Source organism: Podarcis tiliguerta (assembly GCF_965153285.1).
Source record: "Podarcis tiliguerta genome assembly, chromosome: 11".
NCBI classification, from domain to species: Eukaryota; Metazoa; Chordata; class Lepidosauria; order Squamata; family Lacertidae; genus Podarcis; species Podarcis tiliguerta.
The window spans coordinates 21065628-21087864 of NC_139544.1; the positions used below are offsets into that span (position 1 = coordinate 21065628).

Below are 22237 nucleotides of genomic sequence, written 5' to 3' on the forward strand. Positions count from 1 at the left end.
ATTCAAGAACCTTTGCCCTCTTTTTTTTTACAAGAACATAAGTTCATGTTTTAGTGCTCGATGAGCATAACAACATAGTGCTAAATAAGGTATCACCTGCACTGCCTGTTCATAACCATATGGCTCACTTATGCTGAAAACCATGAAGATATGAGTCCTATGCAGAAAATCAATCAAATCTGCTACTCTTCATACCTCATGCATATTTCAAAGAGTGACTTTATTCACATGCATGTGCATCCACACATATATATATATTTGCAAATGAAGCAAGAATTCAAAGACTCTGAACAAACGCTGTAGTATTTCCAGATACAACTAATTAGTTTACCCTTTTTTCTTGGGCTTCCCCTTATTTTGGAAAGGCAGGATGAAGCCTTCCAAGTTATGTGTTATTACTTGCCGTATTCTATAAAGGGAAGACTATTACTGCATGTGGGGAAATGATATTCTTCACAAAAGCTCCCCTACAAAAATTGAAATTCTTAATTTACACTCAAAAAGGCACTGGTGCTGCGTTAGGATTTTCTTTCCAGTCAGCATGTGTTTTACAATCATTATTGTAGGAAAAAGCATACCTCCCTCTATTGGCCTAAAGCACGATCTTCATATTATGCAATGTGTGCCTCAGTAAACATCTGTAAAAACTTTATATTTAAAATATTTCTAAAATGGTATGAGTATTGTAATTCTGCTCCGTTCTAAAGCAAAACGACTTCGCACAAGTATCACTTTTTTGACAGAAATGCTATTTAGAAGGCAGGTCTCTGTCAAATGCCAAAATTCTATGCACACTTATTGGAGCAGAAACATTAATTTGTTTTGCTGATGGACTTAGAATGAAGATTAGGCTTAGCACAGATGTTAGTTTCCAAGGGCTGCAAAATCTTTGGAACTGAACTGGCCAAATACAATACTACGAAGATTTCCAAGTGAGTGGTCATCACCTCTGAATACCCTCCACAAGACGGCGGGGTTTAATACCTTCTCTCTTATAAGCTGCTCACATCCTTTTCCCTTTGTGTTTCACCAGATTATGCAAACAGCGAATGTAGCATATTTTAACAGCATGTATGTACATCATAAAAAATAAATAAGCCATTCATCTCTATTCAAAAATGTCTTTTAACTAAATTTCAATATTCATCTGACACTGGATTTCCAGAAATACTTTGAATCACAGTGCATATTCCCTTTCCTATATGTTCACGTACACATTTACTTTCGGGGCAAAAGATGTCAAATTGCATAAACAAGTATTAGCAAAACTTCTGATGCCAAGAGCTGTCCACAGTGCTGAAACCCTGCACTGTGTACAGAGCTGGTGATTTTTCTTTCTTTCTATAGAAATTGAGCTTTAAAAATATATAGTGAAACTCTTCCCTACGCCCTCAATGGAAAATAGTGAAGTCAGGCTGCCTACTGATGTAGATTTATATGCTATCTAAAAGCTTTTATACCAGAACTAAAAATAGCCACTGCCAAGGCTTAGAAAAACAACACTATACAAGGGTTTGAACTTTCTATCACTAAGATATCTGGGGAGTATGATACTGGAAAGCCCAAGGAAATTATTTGTACTGGAAGGTTTCCTGTGATACTTTTCGGAACTAAAATTAACCCTTATTTCATTCCTTAGCAAGAGAGAGGGGGAGAGAACACATTTGTTAAGCTAATTTTCCTGGTTACTATGTAATGCTATTTCCTTCAGAACTAAAATATTTATTGCAACATAATTAGAGAAAAATGTTCCTGTCTGTTGTTTCTCCTAACTTATATTATATTGATTACACTTCTTTTCAGAATACATTTAAATAGTCACAGGTAACTTAGACAAATTATAACGCAGAACTACATCATCCACAGAAGTGAATGAACTCAAATCACTGCATACATGATTTCCCCACAACTATCCAGCCCAAAATAGCTAGTTGCTGCTGATTTTGTGGGCACTGACTATTGCTGTCCTAATTTTCTATCATCTGGTCATGAGAGAGCAGGTGGATATTTCACTGAAGGATGTAAAGGATGTAATGAGGTCATTGTGGTCAGAAAGAAAGAAAAGCCCAGACTTCATTTGAAGATTTGCAATGTACCAATAATTTCACAAGAATGCCCTGCTGTCTACAGTAGCCAGATTTAAAGGAGTACCACTGTACCACTATCACTATTTAATTAGGCTTTTAAGATACAACAACAATAATGGCAACTACTGGTAAAACAAATCGTCATCAGTTACTGACAACCATTTAAAAAAGGTAGTGAGTTTAGAAGTAATCACATAACTGTAATAAAAGGTTAATTTTTATTGCATTTACCAGCACTTTCATAAATATATCACGGGGGGGGGGGGTTCACCAGCGTAAAGTATTTGTAAGGTTATAACTCGCCAAACTCTTTACTTGGGTTCAAATGCTCAAGAATAAATTATTTGAACACTAATGTTCAGAACTTTGTCGCTTAACTGGTTGTAGGCAATGCTGATTTTATAACATACACCACCCAATCATTTGAATGTTTACTCAGAAGTAAGTTCCATTGTGTTCAGTGAGATTTGCTCCAGGGAAGCAGGGGGAAAAACTTGCACAGCCCTATATCGATTTGAATTGATTTATTTGCATATACTTACTTGCAAATAAAGATTGATCTTTTTACAAAAGTGCTACAAATCAAACATCTGTTTAAAGAAATGTAAAATATATTCCTGTTATCCATTTTAAATGCTTAGTACAATTATATTCATCTTTTTTATGACAAGCAGTAAGCTTCTTCAGGCTTCACATGACTCCTGAGGGGATATTTTATTTGCATTACTGAAAATGATGTACTATTATTGTGATTTGAAACATATTAGCTCAGATTTACTGGGGAAGACGTGCATGAAAAAATATTGGTAAATAAGTTATGGGTTCCAAGAGGGAAAAAATGAGATTTCTTTTTTAAAATAATAATACTGTCTCACTTTCACACAAGCAATCCTACTGTTTGTGCTAAGAAGTATGAACCTAAAGCTGGGAGGAAGGTTTGATAAGACTGTGATCCTACTCAAGCCTACCTGAGAGTAAGTCCCATTGCACTTCAGTGGGACATACTTCTGAATAGATATGTACATATGTACATTGTTAATGCATTATTTAAAAATGTAAATGTTCTTTCTACTAGAGCTACAGTACAAGTTAAGAGAAACAGATCCCGTGACCTTGAGCCATACAACACACAGCTACCTGAGAAAAAACCTTCAGGATCTATGGTTTGGTTTGAAAATGCTCGAGAACACTTCACAATTACGATTGCCTATTTGATGCTGGTATTTTCCTCCATCAATTAAAGGAAAAGCCTTGGTCCTTGAAAGAGATTAACTATTGCATTTATAAGAAGTTCTCTGTGATAACTGAACAGCATTCTATAGGAATACATTGTACCCTTCACACAGGACAGTATTACTACACTGAGATAGTTTTTATCCCATGCATACTTCCTTGGGTGTAAGGAATACTGAAATAAACGAATCTCCCAAGTAAGCACATACAACATTAGGGTGCACATAGGGGAAACCATACACCATTACTTGTGAAGTACACAATTGTATTTGTGATACACAGATACAAGTAATTCAGTCAGGAAGACACATTTTGTAAGCAACAGAATACACTTTTTCCAATTCAGAGACAATGTCCTTAGAGGAAGAAACATATCTAAATCTTGAAAGGGACTGATCTTCCAAACTACTTTTACTTTAAAAAAAAAGCTAATCATCGACCCTTTAAACAAAACTGTGCTTTGCTGATTTAAAAAAAGAATATCATTGTGGTTCATTACTGGAGTTTTTCAAACCTTGTGACAATGATGAATTGAATTTAAACCTGTTATAACCTTTCATCCCCACCCACAACAAGTCTATCTTTGTATAATAGACATCTAGCACAGCAGCACCAAGGTTTGATATTTGGAGGTGACTGAAGAGTCCACAATTAGTCATATGATCCTGTATGGATTAGCATAACATGCAGTTGTTGTAGAAGAATGGGCAGGCATTAAAGCTCTTCATTTTGCATTAATAAATTGCCATTGAGGGCTAGAAAAGCACATCTAGTACATGCAGACTAGGGTACTCAGACATTGGAAGTGACAATATAGCTAGGAGCACCTAAGACCTTGCACTGTTAACTCTTTAGTAAGAATGCATCAATGCAGTCTGTTTAGTTTCACAGAAATGTCCTTGAAACACAGGTAGCAACAAGCCTCAGATCATAAGTGGAACGTACCTGAATTTCCCTTGCGTGGTATACAATAATCAGACCAAGCAGAATGATTGTAGAGAGGCTAATAAGGCATTTTAGGGCTAATGAATACAGCGACTCCTGCAAGAGAAAAATAGATGCTTTTTACACTGATCTTTGTGTCCTTCATGTTGAAGATTTCAGAGGGGAATACAGGCTACGTTTTGTAAGAAAGACTTTGCTCTTAAAAAACAACACCTTTAAAAGTATAGATCTTTACATTAAAAAGCAACAGCACAGAACAGGATACAACTAATGAGCTCAGTGTAAACTCACTATTCTAGCAGAGCAACCCAGTACAGTACTGGGAAGAGATAAACTCCTTTAAAGGCCTAGAAAAGCAACTGGGAGTGGAAAAAGTCACCCCAAAAAATGTTACTTGCAGGTCTAACTACACTGGGCAAGCCTTTCTGGAATTAAAGCTATCTCAAAGGCAGTAATCTTGTAAGGGATGCTAAAACCATTGATGCAAAGCATTTAAACAGCTGGCTTTTCCAGTTATTATCTTATCAAGGCATTATCCGATTGTCTGTCCCCCGTCAGCTTTGCAGTGTGGTAACAAAGAGGCAGGGTTTTAACACACAGCTGTCGCTGCTCAGTTCAGGAGATACAAGCAGCAAGTGCCTGCATACCAGATGCGGGGCATCTTAGTGTAGAAAGCATCCACACAGCATTCATTCAGAATGTATGGATGAAGAATTATTATGGGGGAAATCTCACTAGGCTAACATGGATTGGCTGTGCAAGTTAGCAAGTTCCTCTGTTACTCCTTGCATAGTATGGTGTGCAATGTAGCAGATGTACGATACACATTCGTTCTACAGCAAAGCATGCATGGGTGGGCATTTTAAACAGGAAAAGCAAGCAAACTCCAAGCCACCCTGCAAGGTTCCCCAAAATAGCGGCAAACGAAGGCTATTTTCCAGTGTAAGTAGCTATGGGAAATATCTACAGCTCTCTGGCTGGAACAGTCCCACAGATTTCCTAGGTAGATTGTGGCCGTAGCAATAGGAATCTCTGGATATGGAGACCGTAGGATTAACTTCCAAGTAACAGAGTTTACAGGACTGGAGCACTTGGCTGCATCCCTAAATGCACTTCCTTGGAAGTAAATGCCATTACAGTAATTGGCACTTTCTCAGTAAGTGGATGTATTCAGGATGGGGGTTTCAAAGTGGTTATCTGCCCCATTGGAGGAAGTAAGCAATATTGAAATTAGTGGCTAAGTAAGCAGGCGGGACATTAGAAAACCACATTCCTTGTGAAGCACAACTGCATTTGGGTGTGACCTACACAAAAATAGTTCACACAGCTGTAGTAGCTCAGTTTTAACATACACAAAAGCAGTTCAGCCGGGAAGCCACATTTCCTAAGCAACAGAGCGCACTTTTCCCAATTCAGAGACAATGTCCTTATGGGGGGGGGGGAGCATATGACAATAGGAACTGCTACAAAAAGGGAGAAAGACGTGGAAAGGAGAGGGAAAATAATAAAGTGGGCAAGGGAAGAAGGAGAGGAAAGGAATGGAATGGATGGGGGGGAAACAAGAAAGGAAATGTGGAGGAGAAAGAAAGAAAGAAAGAAAGAAAGAGAAAGAAAGAAAGAAAGAAAGTCAGGAAGGAAGGAAGGAAGGAAGGAAGGAAGGGGGGAGAGGAACAGAGAAGAAGAGAGGGAAGACAGCGATGCCAGGGATGCGAGGCGGGCGCTGCGAGGGGCAGCAGCAGGTACCTTGGTGTAGGCGCCCCACGACAGCTCGGTCTCGATGACCATGACCACGATGCCGAACATGCCGAAGATGAGCGCGTAGTCGCTGAGGCGCTTGCGCTTCTCGAAGAGCGCGCGCCGGTGTCCCAACTTGTAGCCGATGTTCTGGTTCTTCTTCTTGCTCGACTTGCTGCCGCCGCCGCCGCTGTTGGTCTGGCTGCCGCCTCCTCCTCCGCCGCCGCCGCCGCCGCCTGAGGATCCGTAGAGCGCCAAGTTGTTAGAGTTGTTGTGCTCGGGCTTGGAAACCACGATCTCCGGGCCGGCGCCGCTGGCCGAGGAAGCGGCGGCGGCAGCAGCGGCAGCCGAAGCGCTGGGACTGGCGTGTGAGGGAGGCGGCGGCGGCTGGTGAGGCTGCAGCGGCTGCGACTCGGAGTCGAGCTCGTGCAGGTTCCTGCGGGACGAGCTGAGGTTGCTGAGAGGACGCATGACGCCGCCGTTGTATCTGCAGCTGCTCATGGCTATTTCCGTGAAGGGGTTGCTTTCCCGCCGCTGCTGGGACGCTGCTGGGTGACTGTGGCTGCCTGCGCTGCCGACGCTGCTGCTGGGGCTTCCCGCCGGCTGCTGCTGCTGCTGCGGTTGGACGCTATGGCACGGCTGGTAGTAGTGGGAGTGGTGGTGGTGGTGGGGCTGGGGCTGGGCGTAGTGGTGGGGCTGCCTGGGCGCACTGGCATGGCTGGAAGGGGTCAGCTCGCTCACGTTGAGCTGGCTGCCCGGGCGCGACGAGGCTGCGGAGCACGAGAGCGCCGGCGTCGACGAGCGCGCCCGGAAGGCGCCCGCCGCCGAAAGGGGCGACGAAGTGCGGAGCAGCAGCGGCAGGTTATCTCCCGCGCCCGACGCAGCGCCGTAGTGAGCAGCGCAGCAGTTGTTGCACTGGAGGCACGGGCTGCGCTGCTGCTGCTGCTGCTTGTCTTGAGCGTGGCGCTGCTGCTGCTGCTGGCAATGCGGGTGTGGGCGCTGCTGCTGCTGCTCTGAGCAGAAGCCCGGCTGGAACTGCAATGGTGTTTCCATGTCAGAGCTGTTAAAGCTGCAGGAGGACCAGGCGGTGGTGCACCCTGCGCAATGCGTTATGGTCGGCAGAGGGGAGTCCTGTTGCCGCCACGACGGGCCCATCGCGGCTCCCGTAGAATCCAGGCGCCGAGTCCGATTGGTCGGGCGCACCAAAACAACGGGCATCACGTCACCTGGAAAAGGCGGGAGGGTTGAGGGGGGGGGGCGAGAGAGAGAGAGAGAGAAAGCGAGCTGCAGCGTGAGGAGAAGAAAAGCGCGCGAGGAGCAGGCGCGTGGCGGGGGGGGGGGGGGGGGGAGGGAGGAAGGCGCGCGAGAGAGAAAATCCCAGGAGCTGCGCGTGCAGCCGCCGCCGCCTCTGCTGCTGGTGGCGCTGCCAGCCACGGGGGCGCGCGCTTCTCCTCTTCCCTCCTCCTCCTTTTCCTCTTCTCCGCCCGGGGGGATTCCTCCTCCACCTGCCACCGCCAGACACTCACTGCAGTGGCAGCCCCGGCGGGAGGAGGAGGGGGGGGCTGTCACCAGCACCACCCGCTGCTGTTGCTGCTGCAAGAATTGCTCAGGCAGGTAAGGGTTATTTCTCTCCCCCCCCCCATCCCATCCCATCCCCTCCTCCAAACTCCCCTTAATCTGGATTGCTGCAGGGCTTTCCCCTATGAACGAAACCCGCTCTACCGCCCCCCGCCCCGAAAAAAACCGACGAGGCTGTGGTCTCGCAGCTCATCCCTTAATACCCCCCAGCTCCGAAATAAAATAAAATAAAGTAAGGCCATTGGTAGCCTTATTGTGGACGTGCAGCACAGGAGTTCCCTGGGGTGGTTCCGCTCGTGTGGATGTGACGTGCATGTAAGGCACTGGGAGAGGCTTTCCATTTGACTACGGATTCCCTAACGTTTCTAAAATTGCCCCCGACGGGGTCTCCTGCTCGCTGTATCAGGAGACCAGATAGGTTTAATTCGGATTTAATTCGGATCTCATGGGGTTTTGGGGGGGGAATCTAAGCCTTGGGCATGGAGCGCAAACAGGTCTCCCGGGTGATGTAACTGGGGGTTACCTCTAGCGGGGAAAAAGATGCGTGCATTTGGGGTGGGCGGGCGGGTGGCAGTCCTCGAAGCACCTACGATGTATGTAATTTGAGAGCAGGAAAATGCAACGATGGTAGCAGTGGTAATAATAATAATAACCGTAATAGCATCCGCAATAACAACAAGATCCCCGTCCTCAAGGCATTTGCCCCGAGTCCCATAGAGATTAGAGCAACACAACAACAGGAAAATCCAGTGCTCAAAGCCCTTGCTCTGGAGTAGCCCCATTGGAAAGCATAGAACGAGTCCGGAGTAAGAGCTGTGAAGCTTGCGGGGAGAGGGAGGGAGGGAGGGAGGGGGGAGACTGCGGAGGAAGCTTCCGACGAGGATTCCCGGCTCTGAACAAAGGGAAATCCCGGAATGCCAGTGTGAAAGGCGGTGCTCGCGCTCATTCGCGAGAGGAGGCAGGGAAACGCTTTCCCATTGAAGGAGAGGGAAGCGCGCGGGGGGGGGGGGTTGGAGGGAGGGAGGGATTCTTTTAACCCTTTCGGGGCGCCTCCCCCGCACCCCATGCCTCCTCCGCGCCGGAGGGCAAGAGGGCGGCGGCCGGCGACCTTTCCCAGCAGCTGTCGCTTGGTGCTGGTGGCGGCGGCGGGGAGTTGGCTGAGCCGCAGCCGCTTCCAGCGGGGATGGGCCTTGGCGCGGGGAAGCCCTGGCAGGCGCAGGCGGAGGGAGGGAGGGGAGCCGCCTGCTTGGCTGGGGGCGGGGGTTTCCCCCGACCTCGCGAGCGCCTCGCTTGCTCGCGCACATTTACGCTTCTTCCGAAACATGCCGAGCGGCGTCCTGCTGCTGCCTCCCGTCGCTGGCTTCGGCTGCGCTTCGGGGAGGGGGGGGGGTGTCGGAGGGTCCGCCCCTGCGAGGGAGAGAGAGAGAGAGAGAGAGAGAGGAGCAACTCGGAGCCGCTGGGAGCTGTCCAGCCCGGGCCAATCCCTCTCCGTGCGGGCTTTCCTTTCTGGAGCCTCCAGCAGCGGGATTTTCTGCAAGACAGAAACACACACCAGTAATCCAGCCCGGCTGTTTGCTTAGCGCCTTTCTCCGCTCCGTCTTTTCTGCTTCTGAAAGCCCCACGGGCGTGAGGCGGTTCCTAAAGCAATCCCATCTAGAACTAGCCATATAGCCAAACCCATATAGCACGCAGAGAGAGTATATCGTAGAAATATAGGCGTGCAAATCTACCGCTCATGCCAAGCCTTCCTTTATTTTAAAAAGAAGCCCAGTCCAGTTGCAGATGCTTCCAACTTCCCTCTCCCAGACCTTTTTCTAACCCAGGATCGAAAGCGAGCTGAAAAACCGCACTGTAAATCCTGCAGTGCAAAACCTCTTTGTGCAGAGAGAGGCGTGTTGTGACCACAGTTAGGTAACGAAAAGGACTAATTTTGAACGATCCAGATGTTTGCATTTTATATTTGCATAGCTTGTGGCAATCTTCTTTAAATAATTTTGTTGTCAGCCTTTGGCCCTGAATTGGGTTAGAAAACTGAAATAAATAAATTAAACAGCCTCTACTGAATCTGAAGATATTTGTGCAGATAAGGCGTACAGTTTGCTCCTGTCAGGAGCTCTTTAGTCTAGCAAGCCAAAAGAAAGGCATTCGCTTTTAAATTGCTGGATATTTTTGACTCCGTTCCATTGTGTACACCAGTGCTGTAACGATTAGAGACAACAGTGGTGTATATACCATTCAGTGTTTACATGATCATCTGCAGTGCACAATTAAAAGCTTATATAGCCTGCAATTGCTTGTATTGCTTACCCCTCGCCTGGATAAAACCAGATTGCACAAGCATTTGTGGTATAATAGGAGCACACTCCAGTGATAATAAGGGGATGTGTGGGTAAGACTTACAGGGAAGGGAGTTAAGACCAATTCACAAAATGTTCCTGCATTTCTCTGAATCTGAGCCAATATGGTTCCAAGCAGCCATGTAGTCAGACAACCCAAGCTGTGAACATCTAGTCCTTGGAATTTAATGCAAACTAAACATGGGAGACCAAGATTCAATATAAGTTCAAGGTTCTTAATAAGTACAGGTTTCTTTCATGCGTGAATACTTGTTGACGGTACCTGTTTGTCTCTGCTTTTTGGTGCTTCTCACATGATATGCTGATTAATATGAAGTGAAAAAGCCACAAGAGTAGGGTCCAGGGACCCATTTATCAATTATTTTAAAAATAATAAAGATGAAAATATTTGGTGAGGTTGTCGTGTGGACAAATTGTTCAAGGTTTTGTCCCTTTTCATTCATTTTTCCAGAAACATATCTTTAGAAAGATTAAACATTCTGGCCTTTGTGTGTGTTTTAAAACTATTAATGTTTTATTGGAAACTAAAACTTGAGAGACAGAAAAACCATCCATCAATAGCAGTTTTGTAGTTTCTTTTTTAAAAAACCTACCTTGTGACTTTTACCAAACGTTTAAGAAGATCCATGTGGCAGGGACACTCCTTAGGGGTCAGCAAAAGCCAAACAGTGAAACAGGATCACTGTCATTAAGTAATTGAATTTCTGACTTGGATCCAGTTTCCTGAAATTCTATTCTGCAGCAACCCTAAAGTTGATCACCTGCTACCATTTTGTCTTTTTTCCAGTGCCTTCAAGTAAATAATTAATTTTAACACATCCCAAAGAGAATACAATGGGTGTGCCGAACAAATTCTCTTTTGTTTCTTTTTATTTACAGAAAGGAAGCCAAAAATCGATTCATGTACAACGGCTATGCTGTTATGAGTACCATTATTAAACCAGCAATCATATTTTCATTATAGAACCTTGCTTTGAATTTTAAAAAAAAGTACAATGTACAGGAACATCTTACTTAGATGGATGCATCTGCAAATCCCAGTTAATCCAGAAAAATAAATATATGTGGAAGCCATGTTTTGGTAAACTAAATTCTTCTCTGGAAATTTATGACATGGTCAGTTGTATCCTGATCAGTATTTAGGCTTCGTTGAGAATGAGCCAAGCTATTTTTCTCATCCAGATTTTGTACTGTTGAAAGCAGTGTCACTGTAGATTATAAATAACATGTTGCAACATGTTACAAGATTATTGTAATAGCATGAAAATCAGGGTTATTATACTTATCCTTAGAACATTTAAACAGATTTTTATAATCTAGGATATTGTAGTGATTTACAGAATAAATCACAGTCTGCTAGGTTAATAATCTGGGTTTGCTAGGTTAATAATCTGAAGTATGCTTATTTTGTGTTTGAATATATTTTTCTCTCTTATGTTAACAATCTCCTAAGGCTACACTCAAAAGCACACTTTCTTATAGGTGATTCCACTGAACTCTGTGAGACATATTTCCAAGTAAATGTTCACATGCTGCATTATTGCATGTTAAATGTTATGTGTAGACAACTAAATAATTTAGGTTTATTTGATTAGGTCAATCACCTTGTACACTTAGTGGAAGGGATTTTATTTACTTTACTTTAAAATAGCACTTTTTAATAAAAATAATAATCCTATACCCATCAAAACAAAATAATTAAAAACGTCCTTGTTTTGACTGCATTCTGAAGTGATCTGTATCTCATAGTAGTTCACAAAGTCCAAGCTGAGAATATGCTTGAAAACCTGAAATGCACAATGTATAGTTCTACATTGAAAGAGCAATTTGTAACATCGACAACAGGATCAATGCTATAGGACACAACTCATGAAAGGATCAATACACTCTTGATTTTGTTATGTTCTACTATATGCTTGTATTTTATATTTGATGTTGCTCTAAGTTCCCTGTTTTACATTTTAATCATTTTTAGATGTTGGATGTTTTATTCCAGCTTGGATGTGTAACTGAGTGTTCTTACTGATTGGATTTTTTTAGCAGATGCAGTGATCCTATATTTGCATCTATGCTATTCCTTATTAATTAATTTAGCTTCGAAAGGCAAACAAATTGAATTGCATTCTGTTGTACATATAAAACTTGACGGATTTCCCAAGCAAGTCTCAAATGCAGACGCAACTACGTCCCATGTGTGCTGTATTAGCATTGAATGCATTCAAATTTGAATAAATTATTTTTGTTTCTAGCTTCTGAAATATCTTATTACTACATGAAGTCCCATTGAACTCCATGGAGCTTACTTCTCAGTAGGCATACATAGGATTGTTCTATAAGCCAACAGACAGTGAGTGAATTGTAACAACATTTAACACAAGAAATCATTCCAATCCCAACAGCATTAATAGAAATCTCCAATCAAAGTATTTAAGTGGTTTCATTTCTATAGTTCTTGGTTCAGCTCCAGAGAGCCATGCAAATAGTATATTGTGAGCTATGCATCTGAAACGGCACCTTCCGTCTTGCACATGCATGTACAAAGACACACATGCACATCCACTATTAAAACGGAAGAGGAATTCCAAATTAATTTGTGCTGTTGTGCACTGGTCTACCATCCAAAGGAGGAAAGTGGGTAATTAATAAAAATAGTATCCAGTCATCATCTTGAAGGGCAGTGGTTCCTAATTAGCTAAGTACTGTGGATGCTCTGTTTTTCAAAAGCCAAGCCTTGGACCCACTGCTTTTGAAGATTTTGATGTCTCTATAGTATGTGAATGGTTGCACAGACCCGCTAGAGCTTGTGGACCACCAATTGGGAACCACTGTTCTGTCGGTTTGCAAGCCCCCTCCATAGAGGCTGGCCCCTCTCACTGTCCTCGGAGCTTGCTTACCGGTAACCTCCTCTGGCTGATATCCAGACAGACCAGGGAGATTTGATAGGCGACATTTTCCCAAGCGTGGGTAAAATGCACAACCCCTCCCTCCTGCTTCCGCAGGGGAAAGAAAATAAGTCAGAAATCTATTTACACAATGTTTATTTCTGACATTACAGCACTAGAGAAAAACACGTCCTTTCAGTTCAGTCCTTCTAGCAAGTCAGATAAACTTCCTGAACATGCGCACACAGAAGGTTTCAAGTTACACTCTTCACAAAGACTTATCCAGCCTGTGAACGTCCTGGGAAACTCTTCTTTCCCACAGATAGGCACATCATATGATGTCAACAATCTGTGTGTCTGCAGCGGTGATGTTTCCATATACTGACATGTTCTGGGGTACTTTTTTATTCATTTTAAGAGGATGCTGATTCTTTTTTGTTACTTAAGTTGAAAGATATTAAAAGCATAGGTAGGGTCTACAACACATCTGTGGCATAAGATGCAGAATCGTAAAGCATAATTGCAAAGTCTTTCTGAAGATGAAATGGCTGATTCTTGCCAATGTTCTTTTCCCAGCTGCAGTCCCCGAGTCTCCTTTTTCATTCTTATTAAAGCAAGGAGAATGTTACATGCATGCAGTGTCTATTTTGGCTCCATAGGAGACAATCACCCAACAGTGTGGCCTGTAACTTGCTGTTTACAGGCTTGGAATATATGTCTCCTAATATATATACACACAGAGCAGCTAGCTGCTCCAAAATTCCTGCTTTTCAAAAAAAACCAACAAAAAAGTCTTTCTAATATTTCTAAACTAATAACCGTGGACTCTAGGCAAATTAAGAAAAATCATTTTGAAGGTAAAAACCAGGGCCCAGATTAAAGTCTGGCATACCAGTCGGTGCATCCTCTGCAAATAATACCACTAATAATATTATTTGCCACAGTAGCAAACATAAGACAACTTTGCTTTCTAGTTCATATCTGTCTAGTATACACTCACAGTACAGTCAATATCCAATGGCAGCCGCATGCATAAAACAAAGCTGCCTCCTTGAATGACATGGGCGAGATCAACTTATGAACTGTGACTGAACATATCTTCCAATGTGATCAGCTGCTTTCTAACCTTTCAGCCCTTATCATAAGAGGAAACTTGTACAACACCTTTCAACAGTGTGCCTGGAAATGAAAATCTATAACTTTATTTCAGACAAAGAGCAATTGATTCAATAGAGGCCTTGGCTTTCTGGGTCATTAATAGACTGCAATTTTCAGTTGGTCAATATATTTTCGGTTTTGCAGTTACACGGCCAAGCGAAGGTGTGTTTTTTCTCTCTGCCCTATGCAAAGGGAGCAAGGGCACCCCCATGCACAAACTCAGAATGTGTCTAGTCTTCCTGAGCTATTTCTAAAAGTCGTAAGGTACACACTCAGCATATTCAGGATTGTGCACAAAACTAGATTGTGTCTAATAGGATGACATCCCCTTGCGGAAGCTGAAAAGGTTTGGCAAACCATATGGGAATCCAGTATATGCTGCCTTGAGTTTCATGATGGAAGAAAGGTGGATATAAGTAGGGGTGGGCTATTTCTTTCTATTTCTCATTTTTCCCTTCTGAAATTCAGTGTACTCCATCTTTGCAGCAGTTTGTGATCCCCCCCCCCCAAAAAAGGATCTGCTTGAAAATTCACATGCAGTTTCGTGCAAATTTATCCCAATATATGCATTTAATTTTTTTTGCAAGCAGTCTTCGCTACCATAATGCATCTTTGGATGCTATTTTCATGAATACATGTGTTTTTCTCTCTCCTAGTAAACATTTTTTGTCTCTTTTTTTGTTGAAGTGCATCGCAAAATTTTAAGAAATGCAAGATTCGAAGGGAAGTTGTGTTACAGTTCATGTATTGCTTGGGGCATCATGTGAATTTGGTAGGATTGCATGTGAACCAAACCAAATTTCTCCCTAAATAAATAAAATATATTGGACCAACTAGTCATCTGGAAGCAGTCCTGCATGTATTCTTTTTCCGGTCAAGATGTCTAGAGCAAAAGGAAATTCATGTGGCATTGTTAGGCTAATATTAACGTATCACCTCCTGCTTTTTGGAGCAAAGAAACAGGGGGCTGCAAGTGACCCCATATTAGTAATAATATAGTTAGATAGTGTTGAGTTGGGCTGGGAAAATATTTCAAGTTCACAGTGCAAGCCCTGAACAGAATTGAGAAAAAATGTATATAAATTCTTAGATGCCATCATCATATTTCAGAAGCTGCAGCAACGAGGTCACTGGCATATTTCCATTCCTGGCTGAAAGGATTAAATTACAAAAGGTCCTCTAAAGGTAATGCAGTAAATAAGAAATAAGATACTGCCTTGGAAACCATACCAACTGAGATTACAGCATGCTTGCATTTCCAGAGCCGTTTGGTTTTCAAAGAATCACGGCGAAATATATTAGCCATTGTGTAACAAGTTTAAGTATAATTTGGGACTTGAAATAAAAGCATTTCCCAGTGGTCAGCACACTTGGTGTTGAGCCCCATTAGTACAAAGTTTGATCTCTCAAATATGTGGAGACTGCCAATGACGCTCTTATACCTTGCATATGGGGCACCTGAAGTTGGACTGGCACTGAAAAACAGAGGAAAACAGCCTTCTCGACTTCTTTGTGCTTGGTGGAAAATTTTGAACTAATAATGACGGCCCTCATAGTCACTTCTAAGGAGAGTAAAAATGCACACAGCTGCCTGGATCCCTATATACATGTACAGGATCAGTCTTTTAAAAGAGGCCCCATGGAACATGGGTTTTCTCTATCCACGGGGCCTCTTTTAAAGGACTCACCCTGTATACATGCACCCTCCAAAGAGCAGCATAATACCCAATTTATTAGAATCAGCTGGCAATCCTTGTTGTTGTTGTTTAGTTGTTTAGTCGTGTCCGACTCTTCGTGACCCCATGGACCAGAGCACGCCAGGCACTTCTGTCTTCCACTGCCTCACGCAGTTTGGTCAAACTCATGCTGGTAGCTTCGAGAACAGTATCCAACCATCTCATCCTCTGTCGTCCCCTTCTCCTTGTGCCCTCCATCTTTCCCAACATCAGGGTCTTTTCCAGGGAGTCTTCTCTTCTCATGAGGTAGCCAGAGTATTGGAGCCTCAGCTTCAGGATCTGTCCTTCCAGTGAGCACTCAGGGCTGATTTCCTTCAGAATGGATAGGTTTGATCTTCTTGCAGTCCATGGGACTCTCAAGAGTCTCCTCCAGCACCAGAATTCAAAAGCATCAATTCTACGACAGTCAGCCTTCTTTATGGTCCAGCTCTCACTTCCATACATCACTACTGGGAAAACCATAGCTTTTACTATATGGACCTTTGTTGGCAAGGTGATGTCTCTACTTTTTAAGATGCTGTCTAGGATATATAGAATGTATTCAACTTAAAAAAACACCCTGAACTTCCAGAAAAGTTATTCAGCCAAATGAAATTGTTCGATCAGAAACGCAAACCCTCTTGCAATGAAACGTTACCATGTAAACTGCTAGCAATGAGCAGGAGCCCCATGAAAGGAAAGTAATTTCCAGTCTTCTTGATTGGTTTTTTCCCCTCATCCATTGACTTCCTCCATGCTAAACTGTCGGAAACATCTGTAAAACCTAATAGCTTCACGATCACCTCATTCCTTTGTGAAGCCATGGAGAGTCTGTCAGTATCACAGGCACTCTGGCAAAAAGGCCTGGAGCTGAATTCTCCAGTCTTCGCCCTCTACTTCACCACTGCTTATTATCAAGGGTCGTATTCAGCATGCTGCTAAGGACATAGTTCCATCGGTGGAAGTGTTTCTGCTTGCCAAACAGAGCAATCTTCCCCTTCCCTTCTTCATGCATTGTTCTGGGGGTTTCTCCCAACCCTCCAGAGCAGATTTGAGAAGGGCATGTGGAGAGGGGGGGAGGCCTGTTGCGCTAGCAGGAATCCTTGCACTGACTTTCCTTTGCGCAACAAGTCATTCAGTATAAAAATCCTGCACTATTAAATCTAGTTACTTGACACCAGTTCCAGTGACATCAGTAAAGGTAAAGGGACCCCTGAGCATTAGGTCCAGTCGTGACCGACTCTGGGGTTGCGGCGCTCAGCTCGCTTTATTGGCCGAGGGAGCCGGCGTACAGTTTCTGGGTCATGTGGCCAGCATGACTAAGCCGCTTCTGGCAAACCCGACTAGCACACGGAAATGCCGTTTACCTTCCCACCGGAGCGGTACCTATTTATCTACTTGATGTGTTTTCAAACTGCTAGGTTGGCAGGAGCAGGGACCGCGCAACGGGAGCTCACCCTGTTGCGGGGGATTCGAACCACCGACCTTCTGATCGGCAAGTCCTAGGCTCTGTGGTTTAACCCACAGCGCAGCTGAAGACTCAGTGGACTTACTATGTTTAAGCTGTTAAAAGGGCTTGAAAGTTTGACTAGTGTACATATGATTACATTTTTAGTCTTCAACTGCTGCACTAAATCTGTGGTTGTATATCAGGTGCATATGCATCTACCTTGGCAGGTACAAGCCTCCACAAACCCCATTGAACCCGAAACTTTCAGTGATACAACACTGCTATATGTATGTGGTTTGGCATGTTTCTATTCAAGGAGAAATAAGTTGTGTAGCTGCATTTGATGAGGAAAAACCCCATACTGAAGCTAAACCCATTGAAATCTGCAGAATTAAGTTGATTAATTACAATCTATCACCCAGTCTATTTACTTTTTATTTCAGTCTTGTCTCTTTCTCTCTTTTTCCTGCTTTTGATTCAGACTTTCTCCTTTCTTTCGTAGTAGTGATATGGGAACTAGGCATATACTCTCTCCCTGTATGGTTAAAAAGAAGGGAAATCTTTGGGGATGGGGACTGCTGCATGAAATGTCCATAAAATATACTGTCCTCACAGTGCAAAGTAGAATTATTTAGAAAGTGGTATCCAAACAATATTGGTGCTTTGTCCTTGTAATTGTTTGTAAAAAAATTATTATACTGTATTAAAGATCAAATATTTAAATATACATTCAGCCCTCATTTAGAAATAGGCATATGGAGCTAAGTAATGGGTTATTAGGCAAGATAGTGAACTTGCTTGAATCATGCCTCTCTTCAGTTTGCATACGTATATTAACTTAATAAAAAACAGTTGATCTACAATATCCTAAACATTCCTAGATCGACAAATTTTAGGGGGGTGGGAATCAGGGTCCAGCCATTTCTATCACAGCTGCTGGTTGGTTTGAGGTTTGTTTTTTAAAAAACAAACTTTTAGACCTATTTCCCCCCTTTAAATGCAATGTATGAAACCACCAGCTTTTTGTTTTGGATGTGAAGATTGCTTCAAATCCTTTCTGCATTACATCTGAGATTTTGGATTGCATAAGATTGCAGGTAGAACAGAGTATTCGAGTTGTTATACTCTATTTATATACCAAAAGGCAACTTCAGCACAAGGCAGTGTTGCCATTAAATAATGAATTGATATATTCCATCTCATCCTGTCTCTTGGTTGTCAGTTCTCCATAAAATTATTTGGAAGAACAAAGCCTGCAGTGTTCTGTATAAGTATCAGGCCTGTCAACTTCAAGAGATGCAGCTGTTACATGATTGCCAGTTTAGAAGTATTTTCCAGCATTTGCTTGGGCTCATTACTAATTCAATGGAGTCACTTTAGCTCTGGCAAGTTCTCGGTTCCATGGTTCAAGAAGAAAATAGTTTCTGAATAATAGGTGGCACCATACCAACTTCCGAATTTAAAAAGGTTAGGTTTTAGTGCTTGAAATATAAATATAAAGGTTCACTGTAGGCTTAATGGAACATTTTCTATAGCCCATGTTTAAAAGGTTCAGCTAAATTTATCCATAGGAAGGGGGGAAAATGCCTACGTGATCCTCTCTCTTGCCTACCCGAAAATGGTTTTTAAAGATTCTAAGGGAAAATGCTTTTTATACAAAGGAAAGGAATTCATATAATCAGAAGGAAAAACAGTGGTGTTCTTCCTTAATCCCAGTTGCCTGTGCTTGTTAAAGGTAGTGATTTAATCGCACCCTCTTTATTACTTTTATATGTTGAGATTTATTTATTGAAATGTAGAGCACCGGAATGCTTTTTAACCACAATGCACTTATTCAAAAAGCTCACCACATAATATATTTCATCTCTATAGCTTACTATTTAATCAATGCTATCATAAATTCCAGTGGAAAGGGAAACACCATATGAAGAGACAAGTTTCTCAGTATAATAAGAACATGACAGTAATTTACTGAAGCGCTAAGCTATCAGTGCAGTGCAATACTAAGGACATGCAGGTGTTATGTCATTGGATGCTGAAATATTGCACATCCTTTTTAATGCATTTGTTGCATCTATGAATAAATATTTACATGTGGATGCATTTCCTTTCACTAGTTTTTAAATGTTCGCATGGATTTTATTTTGATATAGAAGAAAGCATGCCTATGGGAATCAATTCAGTAAACAAACTTTAGTAAGATAAATAAGGCTAAATATTCCCATTTTTATTTATGCATTTGTGGAGAAGTTTAGAATAGGAGCAGTAATATATATATATATTCGAATACGCCTTGTTTAAATTTGTTCTTGTTTAAATTTGTGTCCCATGTTAACTGTATCAGGATGCAACCACTCCTGTTGCTTCGCTTCAATGTGTCGAGTTTGTCTGAATATGAAGCTGTCTTTACAGAGGCTAGCTTTTTATTGATTTATAATTGGCCAATATAAACAACTCCTTTATTAATCTGAAAACGCAAGTTTTCAGATCATTAGCTGCCATATAACATAAATTATTGATTTGTATAAAACTAATTTAAAACATTTTTTCCTACTGTTCCCCCTAAATAGCCTTCCAGACAGATTTCGGCACAAATTAAAACAATATAAAACAACAACAATAAATAATTCACAACCAACCAAACCAAAATCTGATTAAATAATAGCAAGTACAGCGAGTGATAAAAACCATATTTTCCACAATTGATACTCGTTCTTTAAGAAGCTCAGGCGAATAGGAAATAATTCACATATTTAAAAGATGGCAGTGTGCCCGGGGAGGAAATTCCAGGGCTGGGGAGGTGGGCACCACAGAAAATCTTCTCTCTTGAGTTGCTTCACTTCTTAAGGTAAGGGTATGCAGAGAAGGATACTAAATAAATACTTTTAAATCGTATCCAATGCACATTCAAAGCACATGCCCACCAAAAAAACCTATATAGTTAATGGTACTAGGTGATTTTTACTGTAGCAACAAAGTTCTGAACTGCCCACAATGAGGCAGCCTTGGCATGGATGCTGAAGGATATAACCCATGGGTAGGCAAACTAAGCCCCAGGGGCCTGATCCGGCCCAATCGCCTTCTAAATCTTGCCCGCGGATGGCCCAGGAATCGGCGTGTTTTTACATGAGTAGAATGTGTCCTTTTATTTAAAATGCATCTCTGGGTTATTTGTGGGGCCTGCCTGGTGTTTTCACATGAGTAGAATGTGTCCTTCTATTTAAAAGGCATCTCTGGGTTATTTGTGGGACATAGGAATTCGTTCATTCCCCCCCCCCCCAATATATAGTCCGCCCCCCCCCACAAGGTCTGAGGGACAGTGGACCAGCCCACGGCTGAAAAAGTTTGCTGACCCCTGACATAACCCTTGGGATCCTGAGACTAATTTGGTTATCACTGTTATTAGAACTACTGCATGTTACTAATATATTTATCAGCAAGTGAGAAACAAGAGGTGGACCTGTCCCTTTGTTCCCTAATATCAGCCATATTTCTCAAAGCAAATATAAACATTTAGGCAGCTGTGAAGCAACTACTACCCCCAACGCCCTGCCATTTGCACTGGTCAGGGCTGAAGGTGGGGGCGGGGAGGTATTTCAGCTTATTTTTGTTCACCGGCTACAGGCTAGCACATCAGAAAGACCTACATCAGGCCCTTATTGAGCTGCTGGACTCACTTAGGAGTCAACAGAGGCATGTCCTATCCAGCTCTGTCTCCAACCCACCTCCGTTCTGCCCTATTTCAGGGCTTTATCCTGGCTAATCCCTGTGGGAACCTGTATATGCTTTCAGCAGTGGTAGAGTCTTTGCCCTCGTCAGCAGAGATCCACAGAAGGATGTCTTCATTTAATCCCCAATCATTTTTAAAGAACTCTGATTCTGAAACATGGTACAAAACGAGATGAACCGATTTTTTCCCAAGGTCCCTAAACTTAATGCATACACTTTCTTTAGAAATAACACATAATTGCTACTAGTGCGGTGACACTCGTCAAAAGGAAAACATTAACAAAAACAGCTTGAAAGGAAAAGCTAATAGAGGTCTGTTTTTGGGTGGGAGGAGAAGATCGACGAAATTTGTTGGAAAAATAAAACACAAAGTTGAAGAGAAAAGAGACGTCCATCTTTCCTTGCATTCTGAGCAAGTTTTAAAACTTTTAATTAATTCAAGGGGGTTAAAACAGATGGTCAGAAACAACCCAGGGGAAGTAAAGCCAACAGCAAGAATAGGTAGAGGCGAGGGTGAGATGTTGAATTCATGGGCGGAGTTTAACCAGCATCTTCACCGGATAGAGCACTCCCAAAAGGGCATAGTGAAGCGCTCCCCTATTTAGGCTGCGCTGAGACATAACCTTAAGTTATAATTGGCTTTAACTTTGGTTCATTGAAGAATCCAAGAGCCTACTTGTATTTTATTAAAGAAACCATAGTTTGTTTGTTTTTTGCCACAAATGACCTCAAAGTTGTTGACATGAAAATAAATAAAACAATCTCATTACAAATCACAGAACACAATTAAGATAGCAGTAAAATAACAGCCAAAGATTAAAAATATATCAGCAATATTGATATTAAAACCACAAAACCAGCGCTATAAAACAAAACAAGGCTCAAAGACACTCAAACCATAGCCACCAAGAGTTAGACAAAAAGAAGTAAGTTTCTTTTGAACTCCCAACAAACGAACATCCATGCCTTCAGAAGGAAGGCAGTGTTCCAGAATTTGGGCACTACTACCATTCCAAAGCCATTTGTTTCTTTTCTAGAAGTTGACTTGAATTAAGCCAGGGTAAAAGAACCAACCACAATTGATGCAAGCTGTGGGTCAAAAACCAACTTCAAACCATGTACATTGGTATCCTCAAGCAAATCACCAATTGTTGGCTGGTGAAGTGGTGAGTGGCAAGATCAGGAAAAAATGTTGTTTTTTGAGGGACAGGAAGTTGCTTTAAAAAAAAAACTACATTGGAAATTAAGCAGTTAAAGGGGGCACAGCGGAAGCAGTTATTTTCCTAAGATGCAGGTCATTGTTCATAAGCCTCCCTGCTTTATGGTACTATTTTACTGCACAGCTTAGCCAGAGACAAAAATAGAGTTT

The 22237-nt window shown here is 42.4% G+C and overlaps 1 protein-coding gene and 1 long non-coding RNA gene across 4 annotated transcripts in view; one reads left to right on the forward strand and one right to left on the reverse strand.

The window, feature by feature from the left end:
• The window catches only part of KCNN2 (potassium calcium-activated channel subfamily N member 2), a 90025-nt gene extending 81109 nt beyond the window's left edge, over positions 1–8916 (reverse strand). The window contains exons 1-3 of one of the 3 annotated variants that reach the window (XM_083403891.1): positions 8880–8916; positions 6009–7225; positions 4266–4361 (exon numbers count right to left, since the gene is read on the reverse strand). In XM_083403891.1, coding sequence (XP_083260017.1) covers positions 4266–4361; positions 6009–7225; positions 8880–8901 — 1335 coding nt within the window. In that variant the 5' untranslated portion in view covers positions 8902–8916. Of the gene's footprint in view, positions 1–4265; positions 4362–6008; positions 7407–8879 lie in introns of those variants that run through there. The other 2 variants (XM_083403892.1, XM_083403893.1) reach the window with 2 other exon arrangements.
• LOC310660159 overlaps positions 7491–22237 on the forward strand; it is an 82585-nt gene continuing 67838 nt past the window's right edge. The window contains exon 1 of the long non-coding RNA XR_014503255.1: positions 7491–7613. This is a non-coding gene — a long non-coding RNA (uncharacterized lncRNA). The remainder of the gene's footprint in view (positions 7614–22237) is intronic.